Below are 15,223 nucleotides of genomic sequence, written 5' to 3'. Positions count from 1 at the left end.
CTCCTAGCGGGGACTCCAATCTATGTAGTCACTTGATGCACCCCATTTCCCTTAAGACGTTGATGGAGAGAGTAGTGTTACTTGGCACCTGGATTAGATTTTAAATTGTTTAGTCTGATACTGTTTTGATAGATGCCCAGCTGTTTCTTTCCCAAACCACAAACAGACACCCTCATCTCACAGTTAAGTGTGAACAGACAGTCATAAGAGGAAACATACAGGGAAATAATGTTGGTCCTTCATTGTGATTTTCCAGGAAATAAACCTCTGCTTAATCATCACTGCAGTTAGAGCAGCAGTAGGTCTACACCCTCATTTATGGGCCCAGATTGTCTGTGGCTTTGCTCTCTCTCTCTTTCCCTCTCTCTTACTTTTGTTTGCTCTCTCGCAGAAGGTGAGGATACACTGCATTACAGTCATGGTGGCCTCATTTCCTCATTATGTGTTCATGTAATGATGTAAAAGTAAACCTGAAGTGAAACTAAGTTGTGTAGCTGAGTCCGATAGGAGAGAGACCACAAAGAATATTTTCTGCTAGTAACCTTTGCACAGAAACGACTGGATCTAAATAAAAGGGTTTGGGGTTAGCTGGTGGGGGTGCATTCAGCTAAAGCACAAAAGAATCCTCTGTTCCCTGCTCCTATGTTAAATGAGCCTGTTTTGCATGCCATATTTCTCCCCACCAGCTCACCCTTGCAAGTGAAAGCCAACCATTACAAGAGCAGAGCAGCTATGTGCCGTGACTGCCAGGAAAGGCTGCTCACTGTACTGTAACATGGGTGCTGAAGGTAGACCTGTAAGGGGAGCAGTCGCCTCTCCTTGTCCAACCTGCGAAATAACCTAGTTTTTGTTGGGAGCATTTGTCTACTATTCTACCCAGTAACTGTTACCCAAAATATCGAAAGACTTGTCACTTTCAACTCAAGGGCAAAGCAGACATTAAGGTATCATGAGATACTGTAGGCAGTATGCAAATAGCTTGAACGAGTGAGGGACACCTGAACTCCATCAATGCTGCTGGGTTATCCAGCTCGAACATCCATCAGCTATAATAGATTTGCATCAGCCTCTCACCGTCCAGTTTAACCAATCAATGAACAAGAGATGAAAGAAGCATGACCTGGTTGGCTCTGACAGTAAGATTTAGTAGAATCTCTAATTCAGACTCAAGATAAGGGTACAAGAAGAAACACTATATTTTGTGTTTTTGATGTTCATATGTTGTGCACAGAATAAATGTATATCTCTGTTTGTTGACAGGGTCCACTTGAAGTGACCGTTTCTCAGCCGACACACACAACCAAAAGGATAAACGGGTAAGTCAGGCCTCTTGTGTGTGCGTGCGGTTGTGGTTGTGTGCACCTTTGTGTATCGACTGCTTTTAGGAAGTGTGTTCAGTATTCTCTGTTGCTATCAGATGCTCCTCACAGCTCTGAGGCCTCATTGGCTTGTACACACTCTCTTTATCTTTCACTTCCCTCTCCAGAGCCTGTTGTACTCATGGGGTTTCTCACCACAGGATTCATGCGCCTGACCACATGCACATGCACATGCCCTTGCACGCACACACACTACCACCATCTTAGATTCCCAGGAAATGTGTCAGCATGAGAGACTGGGTGACTCTCACACCCAGGTGCAATATAAGACACGCACATGTACACGCACACGCCCACGCACACGCACACGCACACACACTCTGTCTGATCCCCACCGGTATCAGTGGTCGTTCCTGTCTGGGGATATGAGTGTCCGTGATCTCAGTCCCCAGCCTAGCTATATGACATCACATCCTTATCTCCCCCTCTCTCATCTACTCCCTCCCCTCTCTCACACATTGTCTCAGCCCTCTCAAAGACTTATTTAACTCAGTGAATGAACAGCAGAGACACTGCAACCACTAGCGACAAGAGGACAGTTCAATCAGGATGGTGACTGGAGGGGGAGGGGGGGGGGGCTGAGGAGGCTGAGGCAGGCTCTCAGACGGGACGTGCAGACTCCTGAAGCACAAACTAGATGACTCAGTCTTACTTCTGGAACACAACCCTTAGGGGCGTGGCTAGCATGGGCCATTATACAGTGTGTGTGTGTGTGTGTGTGTGTGTGTGTGTGTGTGTGTGTGTGTGTGTGTGTGTGTGTGTGTGTGTGTGTGTGTGTGTGTGTGCACGAGCGTCCGTGCGTGCGTGCGTGTGTCTCCGTCACTTTCAAAGAGTAGGGAGGGAGCCGTTGGCCTCAGGGTCACATGCATGACTTATGGTAGGTTTTGGAGTGAGTGTGTGAAAAGGCTGTGTGTAATCATCACACAGAGGGGGGGGAATCAGGGACCCTGCTACACAGTCATTACCTGGTCACTGGACACACCCATCGGCCCATCCAAGGAGGGAAGGAGACACTCAGGGACGTAATGGTAACCGATGGATACCTCTGATCGATTTCGCCTAGTTCTTTAATGGCCCATTGAGTTTACACAAAAGTAGTGGACATCAAACACAAGTGAATCACAGTTCTGAAGGGATAGGGAGGGTTTGCCATCTTTTATCTCTTAAGTAGTCAGGTTTTATAGCTTAATGGCCGCCCGCGCTATCTGAGCGTGATTAGTCATGTGCTCTTGACTGTAGCCTCCCCGCTCCTCCGTTCCCTCGGGCTTCACGTGGAACAGGTTCTGTGTGGTTTGACAGTTCCCTCAGGGCAAGTGGGTGGGCGTACCGTACGGGTGAGTATTCACACGTCCGGAGTGTGTCGTGCCGACCAGACCTGTGGTTACGCTCCGCTGAGGTGGCAGGACCTGTCTCTGTGGCGGTACCTCAGCCAAGCTAACCACAGGAGTGTGTGGGAGGGGAAGGCACGTACGTCTAAAAGGTAGTTTGTTCCTCTCTGTTGTTACATAGCCTCCGGTAGCAGCTCGACCGTGGTGTCTGTGAAAGACGTCCCAGCATGCAGCGTCCGCAGGCCCAGGTGTGACAGGCGGCTGTGACAGTCTGCCAGGGCCGGCCAGCTGGCTGGCGGCTCTCTGAAATGCCCCTCTGGCCTCAAGGTGCAAGTCAGACAGTTCCCTTGTCTTATATCATCGCTATTTCTTTTCATTCTGACGTTTCACTCTTGCTTCATCTGAGCTCCTCTTTGGCAGCCTAGAGTGGCAGGCCAGAGATGGAGAAGAGAGTGGCGGGCCAGAGGACACACTGTACAGGAGGGAGCACATTGGACCCACTGAGAGCTGCTCTTGCTCTGTTGCCCAACCCTTTCTCTCTCTCTCTCTCTCTCTCTCTCTCCCTCCCTCCTCTCTTTCTCCTCTCCTCTCCTCTCTTTGTCATGACACGCTCCTTCCGTGTCAAGTACATGACTGTTGATGTAGGAAGCCAGACAATAATGGCTGAATGAGACTCTGTGTTCCAGAGCGTCTTTCGAAAGGGTGTGGGTGTGTGTCTGTGTGTTTGGGGAGGGGGGTGGGGGGGGGGGTAGGGGGGAGCAGACCAGACCCAAGAGCTGTTATGTCAGCTTTCCATACTAATCTAACCAGGACAGATTTATTTATTTGACATGCCAAGATATACGGTTTACCCAGCCTATATTATATAGACTCTATTCAAGCTCTTGAAAAAGCATTATTTCCCTCCCCTCAAGGCAATCCTTGCTTTACACGCACACAGAATCACTCACTCTGAAAACTCACGCACACTCACACTTCCTGTCCCCTCTCCCCCTCCCCCTCCCTGTACCCCCTCCCCCCCCCCCTCTCTTTCTTTCTCTGTGGTTGGTTCCCCCTGAAAACACGATTTTGCTCTCCCCTCTGCCTAGTCCAGAATTCTTTGGCAGTGGTCTTGAGTAAACAGCGTATTTTTAGCTGGGAGGTCATATAGGCCCACTCTTAATCACCACATTCCCATTTTCCCACCAGCTCAGTCCCTAGCGGAGGCCCAGTCACGCTGGGGAGGGGGGCGGGGACATGACAGAAAGATGGGCTTTTACTGGGAGACTGTGTGCTATAGCACTACCTACTGTATGTCAGAGGAGGCTGGTGGAGGTAGAAATCGGAGGACGGGCTCATTGTAATGCATAGAATGATACCATTTGTTTGATACCATTCCTCATTCCATTTGATGCATTAAAATGAGCCTGTCCTCCAACTTCTACCTCTGCCATCCTCCACTGGTGTATGTATTTAAGATCTCCCTAGAGACTACACTGTTTGTGTATGAATCCTGTATTATGACAGTCGGTCATGTGTTTGTTCAGATGTCTAATAAAACCAGGGTCGTTTCCATTGCTTTCAGTTGCGTGTGTGTATGTATATGAGCCATGCGTGAAGGTGGGCTGTGCATGGAGACCCCTTGTTGAGCTCATTGCTGTTTGTGACGCAGATGTTTTACACACTAACTTGCCCTCCATGCTGGCATTTGACTCTTCTGATCCAAATCTCCACTCCCATGTCATAACTTCCTGTGTCAGTCACCGTGATGTAAAAGAACCCTGGTTGCGTGAGTGTGAGGGCTATGATCTGGCAACCTCGTCGATCACGGTCATGGGGATCCACTTTGTATGCTGGAACATTACTGTAATCAGGCTTTTACGGCGATCCTCCCAATGCCGAGAGCAAGGGCACTGTTTCTAGCTTTAATTAACGTCTCGGCGCCTTAATTTGACCCTGACTGAAATCAATTACTCATCGGCTGCAGTGGTCACCACGAGTCTGTCTGGCTGAGTCTCTCTGCTCTCTGCACAGCTTTAAAAGAGTTATTGTGAAAGCACTATCTCTCTCTGCTCATGATTTGGTCTGTTTATATCAACATGTATAGTGATGTATATTGTTCTTCTTCGGATCCATGTGTATGATGTGTGAATGTATCGCTTCAGACGGATTTGATATGTGTATTGTTTCCTTCCTGCTTGGAGCGATTGTGAAAGTCCAGTGTGAGATTGTGAAAGCCGACCACTGAGAGTCTGCTATTGGTGACGATCAGTGATCAAATGGAATATTGAACGGAGGCAAATATACTCACTGCCTATACACACAGCTCTGTATATATTTTAATTAATTATACACCCACTTATGATTATTGTCTCTCAGTCTCCTCCCCATCTCACTCCCCAGTCCCCCCCCCTCTCTCTCTCTTACTTTCGACTTCCCTCCCTCTCTCTCTCTTTCTTTGTTAGCTTCCCATTTATGTGGGGCAAACAGATGGTTTTGCTTAGTGTGCTGGTGTTACACAGTGGAGAGACTGAATTGGAGAGGGAGAGATATAGAGAAATAAAGAAAGAGATTTAGGGAGAGGGAGACTTATGCCATCTGGGCTGCAGAAGCTTTCCATGTGTTCCCATTCACTTCCGTAAACAAAGAATCTCAAGGGTATTTTCTCTCTCCCCCCCCTCTAGGTTATTTTTTTCTCTTTTGATCCTTAGAACTAAATTCTCCAACATAAAATACCACCTTGTACAAAACTTTCAAGTCTTTGTCTTTGAGTTTTGCACCACTGACTACGGATTTTCTCCCATTTCATTACATTAGAAGTCTGGTCTGGAGTGATTCTGGTGGAGCCAGAAATCAGAAGACAGGCTCATTAGAATGAGGAATTCCATATTCCATATTCCATTCCATGCATTACAGAGCCCGGCCTCTGATTTCTACCTCCACTAGCCTCCCTTGGTGGTTCTGCACTCCACCATGCTGTCTAATCCCTGTGTCAAATTGTTTCCTGCACTCCACAGGAAGTCAGTACTCAAGGCCCCCTCTGTCATGGCTACTGCCGGGGCTGCTGGGAACGCAGGGGGTTGGGGGAGGGCAGAGGGGGCTGCTGGGAACGCAGGGGGTCGGGGTCGGGCAGAAGGGGCTGCTGGGAACGCAGGGGGTCGGGGGAGGGCAGAGGGGGCTGCTGGGAACGCGAGGGTCGGGGGAGGGCAGAGGGGGCTGCTGGACAGCTGTGGAAACCCCAGAGCCCCATCTGTCACTATGCCAACATGTGCCCCCAGCTGCACTACATGAACCCCCTTTACCCTCCACCCACCCAGGCTCTCTCCCATGAAACAAGCCAGTCCCCCCCCCCCCCCCCCCCCCTCGCCCCATCCGGCTTTGGAGGGTCCCTTTGATAGTTAGTTCACACCATTCATTCATAGCCCCTCTTTTCACAACTAGCTGAGTTGAAACATTATTTTAGGTCTCTGTGTTGGTCGGTCTGTAAGAGTGAGTAGCATGATAGGACATTTGTCTATGTGTTGTCTGCCAGACTCTTGAATAGTGTTATGTCTTATGCTCTGGGACTAGCATGATATTGCTATATAGCTATATAACTTATAGCAGGAATGTATTAAACAACCTCATTAGAGAAGTTCACCAAAATGCCATAGACTCTCACACTCACTTTACCCCCACACAGTACAGTACAGTAATACACACAATACCTCCCAAACTCATGGAATCTGGGCTTCTTTCAAGAGTGGTGGTGCTGCATTTGATGTGACTTTGATGTGGTGGTGCCTGTGTCTACAACCAGTCACAATTGGAGATTGTGTTCAAGACATTAGCTGGGGCCTGGGGACCCAGATGGTTCCACTGATTCTACGAGGGCCCATTCAAGCTGAAGGTCAGGCTTGTTTGGACAGTAAAAGGTCAACAGGACGGTTTGGGCCCACACCCCGCTTTCTTTTCTTTCTTTTCCTTCCCTCCACTTTTCTCTCTCTCTCTCTCTCTCTCTCTCCCTCCCCCTCTCTCCCTCCCCCCCTCTCTCTCTCTCTCTCTCTCTCTCTTTCTCTCTTTCTCTCTCTCTCTCAGGGTATTTATTTCAGATATGTCTCCCAGAATGTTATTCTACAGGATTGTCATGGACTATAGCTTAACATAGGAAATTGAGCGATTTCATGACATTGCTACAAGATTGCTGGTTCAAATCCTGGAAGGAAAACATTGCCCTTGAGCAAGGCCAAAACTAACTTGAGTTCCAAGACTGGTTTATACCGCTCTTCAGAGTTGTGACGCAAGCCTAATCCAGACAATAGCACAAAATGATCCTAGGCTTTGATATAAAGTCCCTCCACATACCGGTACACTATTCCTTAGCTGTGTTAAGAGTTTTCTATAGATCAAAATCCCCATCTGTCTCTTGAGTTCTCAGTTTAAAGGGCTGCATATAGGTCTGTCTGCATGTCTATCTGTTTCTGTATCAAGGGTTATTAACAGCCTCAAAAAAGAGGTGTCCTCAGATTTCTTGATGTATTTTGATGCTTTTAAGAGGGATGCTTACATGCATTGTATAGGAATGGGCTAGTGGCGGTACTGGTTGAATGCTGTTGGCTTAGCCAAGGACCTAGGCTGGGTATCGTGTGACACAGATATGACCTACTCTTTCTCGCTCTTGCTCTGACTCTGATGATGCCGGGTATCAGGGACACACGTAGACACACACACACACACACACACACACACACACACACACACACACACACACAGTCCCTCAGTGGAGTGGCAGAAGGGTCAGTCAGGTGTAGAGTTTCTCACTGTGTCTGAGAATTCGCTCAATTTAGAGACTGAAGCAAATCCACAGGGATCACTGACTGTGAGTCTGATACTGTACGCACGCAAACTTATGTACACTTATGTACACCCGCCCGTAATATACAGCATAGCCAAACAAGTACAGTCTGTAACACACAGAAAAACATCTTGACACAAGGGTCCACTTGATAGCTGTACAGACAGGAAACAGTCAGCACAGTCATGTAAGTGGAGTTGAATAAGGCAGATTATATGCAGACTCATTGATTGTGTCTGCCTAGCATCCAGGATCATCAGTGATCAATAATACCCATAAATCAGCAGCCCAGAGGAACGGTAACTAAGAGAGAACAACTGCGGCATGGTGATGGAGCGTGGCCACAAGTCATTTCCTGAGAAGAGTTTCCAGAGGAGAGGGGAGGGGAAGGGGAGGAAGGAAGGGGGCTTTTGTCCCTCATACCTCTCACGCTAGTTAAACTGCAGGAAATAGAGAAAATAAACGTGTAATTAGATAAATAAATGAGAGTAGATAAAACTCTTCTAAACAATCTAATGGGATGGAAATGGGGCTTGGCTCGAGATAACAAGCTGTCAGTCGTCCAAAACATTGCCTGACCAGATGTCTCAATGCCACCTGCTTTACCATGACAACATATGGTGGTGTGTTGTCTTGTTGTCGTTTTGTTGATGTTTTCTTACAGTGCCAGTGACTCGACGGTGACCCTCATGCCACAAAAGTGAAGCAGTTGAACACGATATATACAGATGTTTGGGATGTTAGTCATGGGTTTTAATGATGACAGTGTGTGACCTCTTGAACTCCCCTTGCAATCCTCCCTAGGCTGGCGTGGGCTGGCTGGCTGACTGGCTGGCTGGCTGGCTGGCGTGGGCTGGCTGGCTGGTGTGATTTGGCTGGCTGGCTGGCGTGGGCTGGCTGGCTGGCTGGCGTGGGCTGGCTGGCTGGCTGGTGTGAGTTGGCTGGCTGGCTGGTATGAGTTGGCTGGCTGGCTGGCTGGTGTGGGCTGGCTGGCTGGCTGGCTGGTATGAGCTGGCTGGCTGGCTGGCTGGCTGGTGTGAGTTGGCTGGCTGGCTGGTATGAGTTGGCTGGCTGGTATGAGTTGGCTGGCTGGCTGGTGTGGGCTGGCTGGCTGGCTGGCTGGCTGGCTGGCTGGCTGGCTGGCTGGCTGGTGTGAGTTGGCTGGCTGGCTGGTATGAGTTGGCTGGCTGGCTGGCTGGCTGGCTGGTGTGGGCTGGCTGGCTGGCTGGCTGGTGTGGGCTGGCTGGCTGGCTGGCTGGTATGAGTTGGCTGGCTGGCTGGCTGGCTGGCTGGCTGGCTGTGAGTCAGTCCGGCGTCGCTCTGTCACGTTTATTTTCAGTCCTTGTTCAGCCCGCCAGCCAAACCGATAAAAAGAGATGAGCTGTCCACAGTGGCGTGGTATGTGTGCAGCTGGGGAGGGAGGGAGGGAGGGAGGGAGGGAGAGAGGGAGAGAGGGAGGACGCAGGACGCAAGAGGAGAGATATTCACAGCACTTCAACCTGTCCCTCTCTCACATAGGGTGTCAGAAAGGCTTATGGTTGGCAGAGTCACTCAAAGAGGGTGGTGGGGGGGGGTCACCCACCATGTGAGAGCCAATGGGGTATTGGGGTGAGGGGGGTAGCTGTGAGGGTGTATTATGTGGTGAGAGGAAACAGGGTTATTTACATTCTCTCTCTCTCTCTCTCTCTCTCACAGACACAGTCTGTCAGAGGTTCCTGAGGAGATGAAGAGTCTGATCATAGAGAAGAGTAAGATGGGCCTGGAGGAAGACCCCGAGCTGCTCGTAAAAGGTAAGACCCAACTCACCATCCTTCCCCACTGGGGTTGTGTGCCTGCTGTCTTCTGAGTCCACTGCATGTAACAGTAATAACAGAATGTCTGATGAAGGGGTTTAATCATTTGACAGCGTTAACAAGCTTTATCTCAGTGCATGTCATTACTCCTCTCTGATATAGGCTTTTCACACCACCGTACTCTCTAGGACTGTACTGGTCTGTACTGGACTGGACTGTACTGTACTGTACTGTACTCTAGTTGGCTGAACACATGTGGTCCACAGACCAGCTCCTTGGCTAGCCACTCTGCTCTGTGTTCATGTAATGATGACCATCAGCATTAGGAGCCTGCGTGCCTGATGCTTGTGAGGAATGATCTCATAGGCTATTCATGTGTGATTTTCCTGCTACCGAAACGGTGCAGTAAAATGCCAGGGCCTGGATAAGTTACGTCCTCTTTGGGATGGCGGCAGCCTGATCGGCTAATTCTGACAGCAGTTACCATGCAACCCCTGGCTAGCAGCAGCACCCCCCCCCCCCCCCCTCACCCTCTCTGTCCCCTGCTGTCTGAGGGTGGGGGGGGGGTTAGGGGGGCACATTCCTCCCCAAACGGAGGACGGCTACTTCCCTTGGGACAGGGTCAAGGCTCAGGATTTCTGCTCTTCATGTGGGTCGCCTCCTCCGCCGCCGCCACCGCCACCGCCGCTGTACGATGCTCCGGGACATCACAAATCTCTCTTCTTTCTCCTCGGCCCTTGTTGTGCACAGATTTGTTTTCAATAGCGTCCTCCATTAAGGGATGTCCCCTGCTTTGGTGTGGTTTTCAATGGGGGACATCCTGAGGCAACTGGGGCCCAGTGTGGCCTGGCTTTTCTAAAATAGGTCACCAACCCTGCAGAGACAGAGATTAGACACGCACACACACACACACACACACACACACACACAGACAGGATGACGTGACAGTAGGCCTAGATCTTTGGATTTCCTCTCTATTGATTCATAGTGAAACTGAATCGTGATTTGGAGTGATGAGCAGTGTACACGCTACGCCGCAGAGATGCAGTCTGCATTGTATAATTCTGTATAGCCTGTTTCATCATGGCATTGAAGCCACATTCTGTTCTACCTCTATGATTGAAGCTCTAGCCCAAGATAGAAGGCTGCTTGTTATCGTAGATCTTTTTAATCTCCCTCAAATCCTCAGAACAAACAAGAGAGAGAGAGAGAGAGAGAGAGAGATGTTTGGGGTCAGAGGTCACAAATGAAACCAATTAAGCGCAAGCCATGGCCCTCAGGGGAGGCATTAGCAGGCCAGTGAGATGGGATCCAGATGGAGGGCCATGGGGGGAGGGGAGAGGGATGCCGGGGGTCCCGGGACTCTGGTTCCCTCTCTCTCTCTCTCTCTCTCTCACTGTCCTCCTATCTCACTCTCCCAAAAAGAGCAGCTGCAGCCAGGACATCCTGTGTGAGTGACAAAGGTGTCAAGCTCTCTCTTACTAACCAGCCAGCCTCTCTTCCACCCCCTCCAGCCTGTCTTCCACCCCCTCCAGCCTCTCTTCTACCCCCTCCAGCCTCTCTTCCACCCCCTCCAGCCTCTCTTCCACCCCCTCCAGCCTGTCATAGCTTTTATTTATTCATTTGGGGTTTTTATGCTTGTCTGCTCTGGTCTATATCGGGTGGATTTATAGTGTGTTCAAGGCCGCCACTTATATCATATAGACCCACTCTGAAAGAGGAAACATGGCGTGAGTGTGTAGACTCTTACACTGCCCCCCCCCCCCCCCCCCCACCCTCCTCCTCCAGTGTTGGGTTTTAATTTGGGGGATGGTACAGCGGCAGGAGGGGCGCTGCATGTGCAAGTTCCCTGGGAAAACCACATTGAAGCAGGGAGAAGGGGTGGAGGAGATGAAAGGAAGGGAAAGAGGGAATGACTGAGAGAGCGGGCGGGAAAAGATGTAGGGAAAGCGAGGGGGAGCTGACAGGTGGCATGCAGCTTGCTAACCACAGAGGAAGCTGTGACGCTGGCTTGGCGTCAGAGCCATTCTCAGAAGGTAGCTGAAGGTACATGGCATAACTGTTCCTATAAACACACACACACACACACACACACACACACACACACACCACCGCTGGCAGATTGCCATATAACCACCACCCTCACCCCGGCCCCCACCCCCTACCCTACCCTGGGCCAGGTGGCCTGCCTTGGCCCATTGCCAGCCTCTCCATCAGCCCTTGCCGTGAACTCTGACCTCTGACCAGGCCTGCTATCTCTCTCTCTCTTTCTCTCTCTCTCTCTTTCTCTCACTCTCTCTCTCTCTGGGCAGCGCCTGGCCACATGCTCCGCCAACACTGCTTATTTATCCTCTGTGAGATTAAATATTTATAGGGAACAATTTGCACGCATAGTTTAGTGTGTGGTGTGCTCAGAGTCTGGTGTTTGGGAACAGCGGAGCAGCCCTCCCCCCCGGACGTGCGGAGCACCGTAACCCCTCATGTGGAGCTGAGTACAGTAGAACAGCTTCGAGGGCCATGCTCGTGTGGCGGTGAAAGAGCAAAACCTGGCCAGGAGAACGTGTCTGCTTCTCTCTCTCTCTCTCTCTCTCTCCGCCTCTCTTGAGAAACTGAGCTGATGGTCTCTCTCCCTCGGCGTTAATGAAAGATCACTACCTCCCTCTCTCAGCTCTCTTCCTGCTGCACCAGCTCCAACCTCTCCCTTTTCCCTCTTTTCGGCGTTTTAAAAAGCTGTAATCATCCCGGTGGGCCACAGGCCTTCATGTCTGTAGCTGCCATTAGCTGGTGTTATTTTTAACCTGCTACGTATGTTATATAGCCATTTTTTCCGTCTGTTAGATTCTTGATTATGTTTAGCACAGCCTAATTAACCGCAAAATTCACCCCAACACGACACACACTTTCACTCGCAGACTGCAACGACTTAACGGTCAATTACAAGTCAGGGGTCCTTCTCTTTTCTTGCATGGTCAAATCTAACCTTTTCTCACAACATGTACATGTGGCAGTAATGCTTTGCTTCAGAGTAGGTTAAATAGTGTGTGTGTGTGTGTCTTCAGGCTGGCTGTTCCGGGAAGTGCGTGGAGGATGGATCAAGCAACGGCGCTACTGGTTCGTCCTGAGCCAGGACTCCCTGGACTACTACAGCAGCTCAGAGAGCGGAGCCCGCAGACTGGGCACTCTGGTACTGACCAGCCTCTGCACCGTCATCTGGCCAGACAAGCAGACCTACAAAGAGATTGGTGAGGAACACTCACACACACACATACAGACACACACACACACACACATACAGACACACACACACATACATACACACATACAGACACACACACACATACATACACACATACAGACACACACACACATACATACACACATACAGACACACACACTATCTGACACACACTGACTCATACACTGCTACATCCCCTTTCATAGCTGTTCCAGTAGGTATTTAGTATAAATGAGGATTTGTGGTCTTCTCTCAGTTCCCTGTGACACATCACACGGGGGGGAACCTTTGGAAATCCCGGCTTTGTTTTTCTCCAGAACACAGGGAATCTCTGGAGGATACTGTTCTGAGTAATCAGCATGACCCTCTAGGTTCTGAGGGAAGCCAGAAATGAGAGAGGGAATAAAGATGAAAGGCCTTTGTTTTGTGGGAAGAGAAGGAGAGATAAAAGAGGGATGACTAGGCCCAGGAGTCTCTCTGTTACTCCCACATGGCGCCCTCTGTGCCTATGGGGATGGGATTGTACCCTGGTAGGCAGCCAACCACTTAATACCTTGAAGAAAAAAAAAAAAAATCCAAACCCAAACATTCCCCATAATAACTTAATCTACCCTGGGACTTTCCTAGAGAGAAGTGTGTGTGTGTGTGTGTACTCTCAACGGGGGCTTTGTCGTGTGTTTTACTGCTGCTTCACAACTGAATTAGCGATGTAAGCCATGGACAAAAGCCACAAAAGAGAAGTATGAAAAATGGCTTCTTCCTCCCTCTCTCCCTGCTGTACAATACTAGTTCCCCTCTCAGGGGTTAATCAACTCCACCTCTCCCTTTCCCCTTGTCTTCTCACTCCAGAAATATCAGTGAATGGGGTCAAGCTGGGCATTATGTTATCATGCCATTATCTCACTTGTACTAGAACATGCTTTAGCCTCACTTGGCATTTGAACTTCCCTGAAAAGCGAAAAAACAATGACAAATCCGTTGCCAAATCACGTAGACAGGTTCATGCGGTCCATGGCGCGCATAAGGCTGTACTTCCTGTGTTCCCAAAAAAAAAAAAAAAAAGACGAAGATTTGTGTGCTTGTTTAACAGGTTGTGTCAGAAGAGATACAGAGGAAGGCAAGGCTTTGTTTGTTTGGTTTTTTAGCACTTTTCTGTCCCGACTGTGCTGTGTCATCGTTGTGGTTTGGTTTGGGTTTAGTAAGTATGCAGATGTCAGAAGCCCCACTCTGGTTGACCTTTGATCCCTGAGAGGAAGCGGGAGAGGAAGTGTGTGAGCAGGAGTCATGTCAGAAATGCAGAGTGTCCCATGTCCAGACCACATGAGAGGGAGAGTGGAGCAGATTTCCTTATTTACTAAAACCGCACGATGGCATGACCCAGTCTCCACTGAACATTCCTTTGTTGCTATTTTATATCAAGAGTTCATTCTATATATCATATGCTTCGACGTGAGACTATTTGTCTCTTTAGAAATCTTCATTTTTGTGACCACTAAAGTTGAAATGTTTCATATGTATAAAACCAGTCTTTATGCTGACTGTGATCGTGTGTGTGTGTGTGTGTGTGTGTTGTAGGCTACTGGAGCATCACAGTGTATGGGCGTAAGCACTGCTACAGGCTGTACACCAAGCACTTCAACGAGGCCGTGCACTGGGCCTGTGCTGTTCAGAAAGTCATCGACAGTAAAGCACCTGTGGAGACCCCCACCCAGCTCCTGATCAGAGACATCGAGGTGAGCCCTGACTCTCTCTCTCTCTCTCACACACACACACACACACACACACACATCTGGCCTGGCCACTGCCAAACCACCCATGACAAGGGTCACCAAGCACAGGCAGTAGCTACGCACATTAGCCACCCGCTCTGTAGCCATGGCAACCACACGGACACACTGGGCTGAGAGTCCAAAGTTTCCTCCATCTATCCAACTGTTGTTTCTTTCTCTGGTGTATTACCTCATCTTATTCCTTCAAACTATTTTAGGGATCATTACATTTTTAGGGGCAAAGGGAAAAGAGAAGAAAAGGGGCGTGCAAGGCGTCATATTTGGATGCAAACCGCGCGCACACAATAGGTGGGTGACTGGGTGTTTAGATGATTTAGAATCACTTTTCTGTAACCAAGGGGAAGTCCTGCTCTCAGTTTCAACGTGTTATTTCTGGCTGACTGTCACCCTGAGCCCACACTCACAACTCAAAAACAGACATTTTCCCTACAGCATATACAGTACTTAAATCCCATTCACTTACGTGTGTGTGTGTTTGTGTGTGTGTGTGTGTGTGTGTGTGTGTGTGTGTGTGTGTGCGTGTGCGTGCGTGCGTGCGTGCGCGCGTGCGCGTGCGTGTATGTGTGTATGTGTGTATGTGTGTGTGTGTGTGTGTGTGTGTGTGTGACAGCATCTCCTCTATTTTTAAAGCATGATCACATCCATCATCACCAAGTTAAAGTAAGAGAGAAACACTCAGACCTCATACTGCCATCACTTTGGAATCCAACGAGGTTTCACGCCAACGGCTTGGTAGTCATATGCTTGTTAGCTATTCTGTGTGTGTGTGTGTGTGTGTGTGTGTGTGTGTGTGTGTGTGTGTGTGTGTGTGTGTGTGTGTGTGTGTGTGTGTGTGTGTGTGTGTGTGTGTGTGTGTGAGCTGTCCTTCTCACATTCTGTATGCAA

The 15,223-nt window shown here is 49.4% G+C and overlaps 1 protein-coding gene across 1 annotated transcript in view; it reads left to right on the top strand.

The window, feature by feature from the left end:
• plekhh3 (pleckstrin homology, MyTH4 and FERM domain containing H3) overlaps nucleotides 1-15,223 on the top strand; it is a 29,163-nt gene that overhangs the window by 4,596 nt on the left and 9,344 nt on the right. Inside the window, exons 2-6 of the mRNA XM_083676478.1 lie at nucleotides 1,261-1,316; nucleotides 9,216-9,310; nucleotides 12,373-12,555; nucleotides 14,124-14,281; nucleotides 14,677-14,701. Coding sequence (XP_083532604.1) covers nucleotides 1,261-1,316; nucleotides 9,216-9,310; nucleotides 12,373-12,555; nucleotides 14,124-14,281; nucleotides 14,677-14,701 — 517 coding nt within the window. The remainder of the gene's footprint in view (nucleotides 1-1,260; nucleotides 1,317-9,215; nucleotides 9,311-12,372; nucleotides 12,556-14,123; nucleotides 14,282-14,676; nucleotides 14,702-15,223) is intronic.

The sequence above is a fragment of the Argentina silus genome (assembly GCF_951799395.1).
Source record: "Argentina silus genome assembly, chromosome: 9".
NCBI lineage: Eukaryota > Metazoa > Chordata > Actinopteri > Argentiniformes > Argentinidae > Argentina > Argentina silus.
The sequence above is the reverse complement of the archived record's forward strand: the minus strand, read 5'-3'. Positions and strand labels throughout refer to the sequence as shown.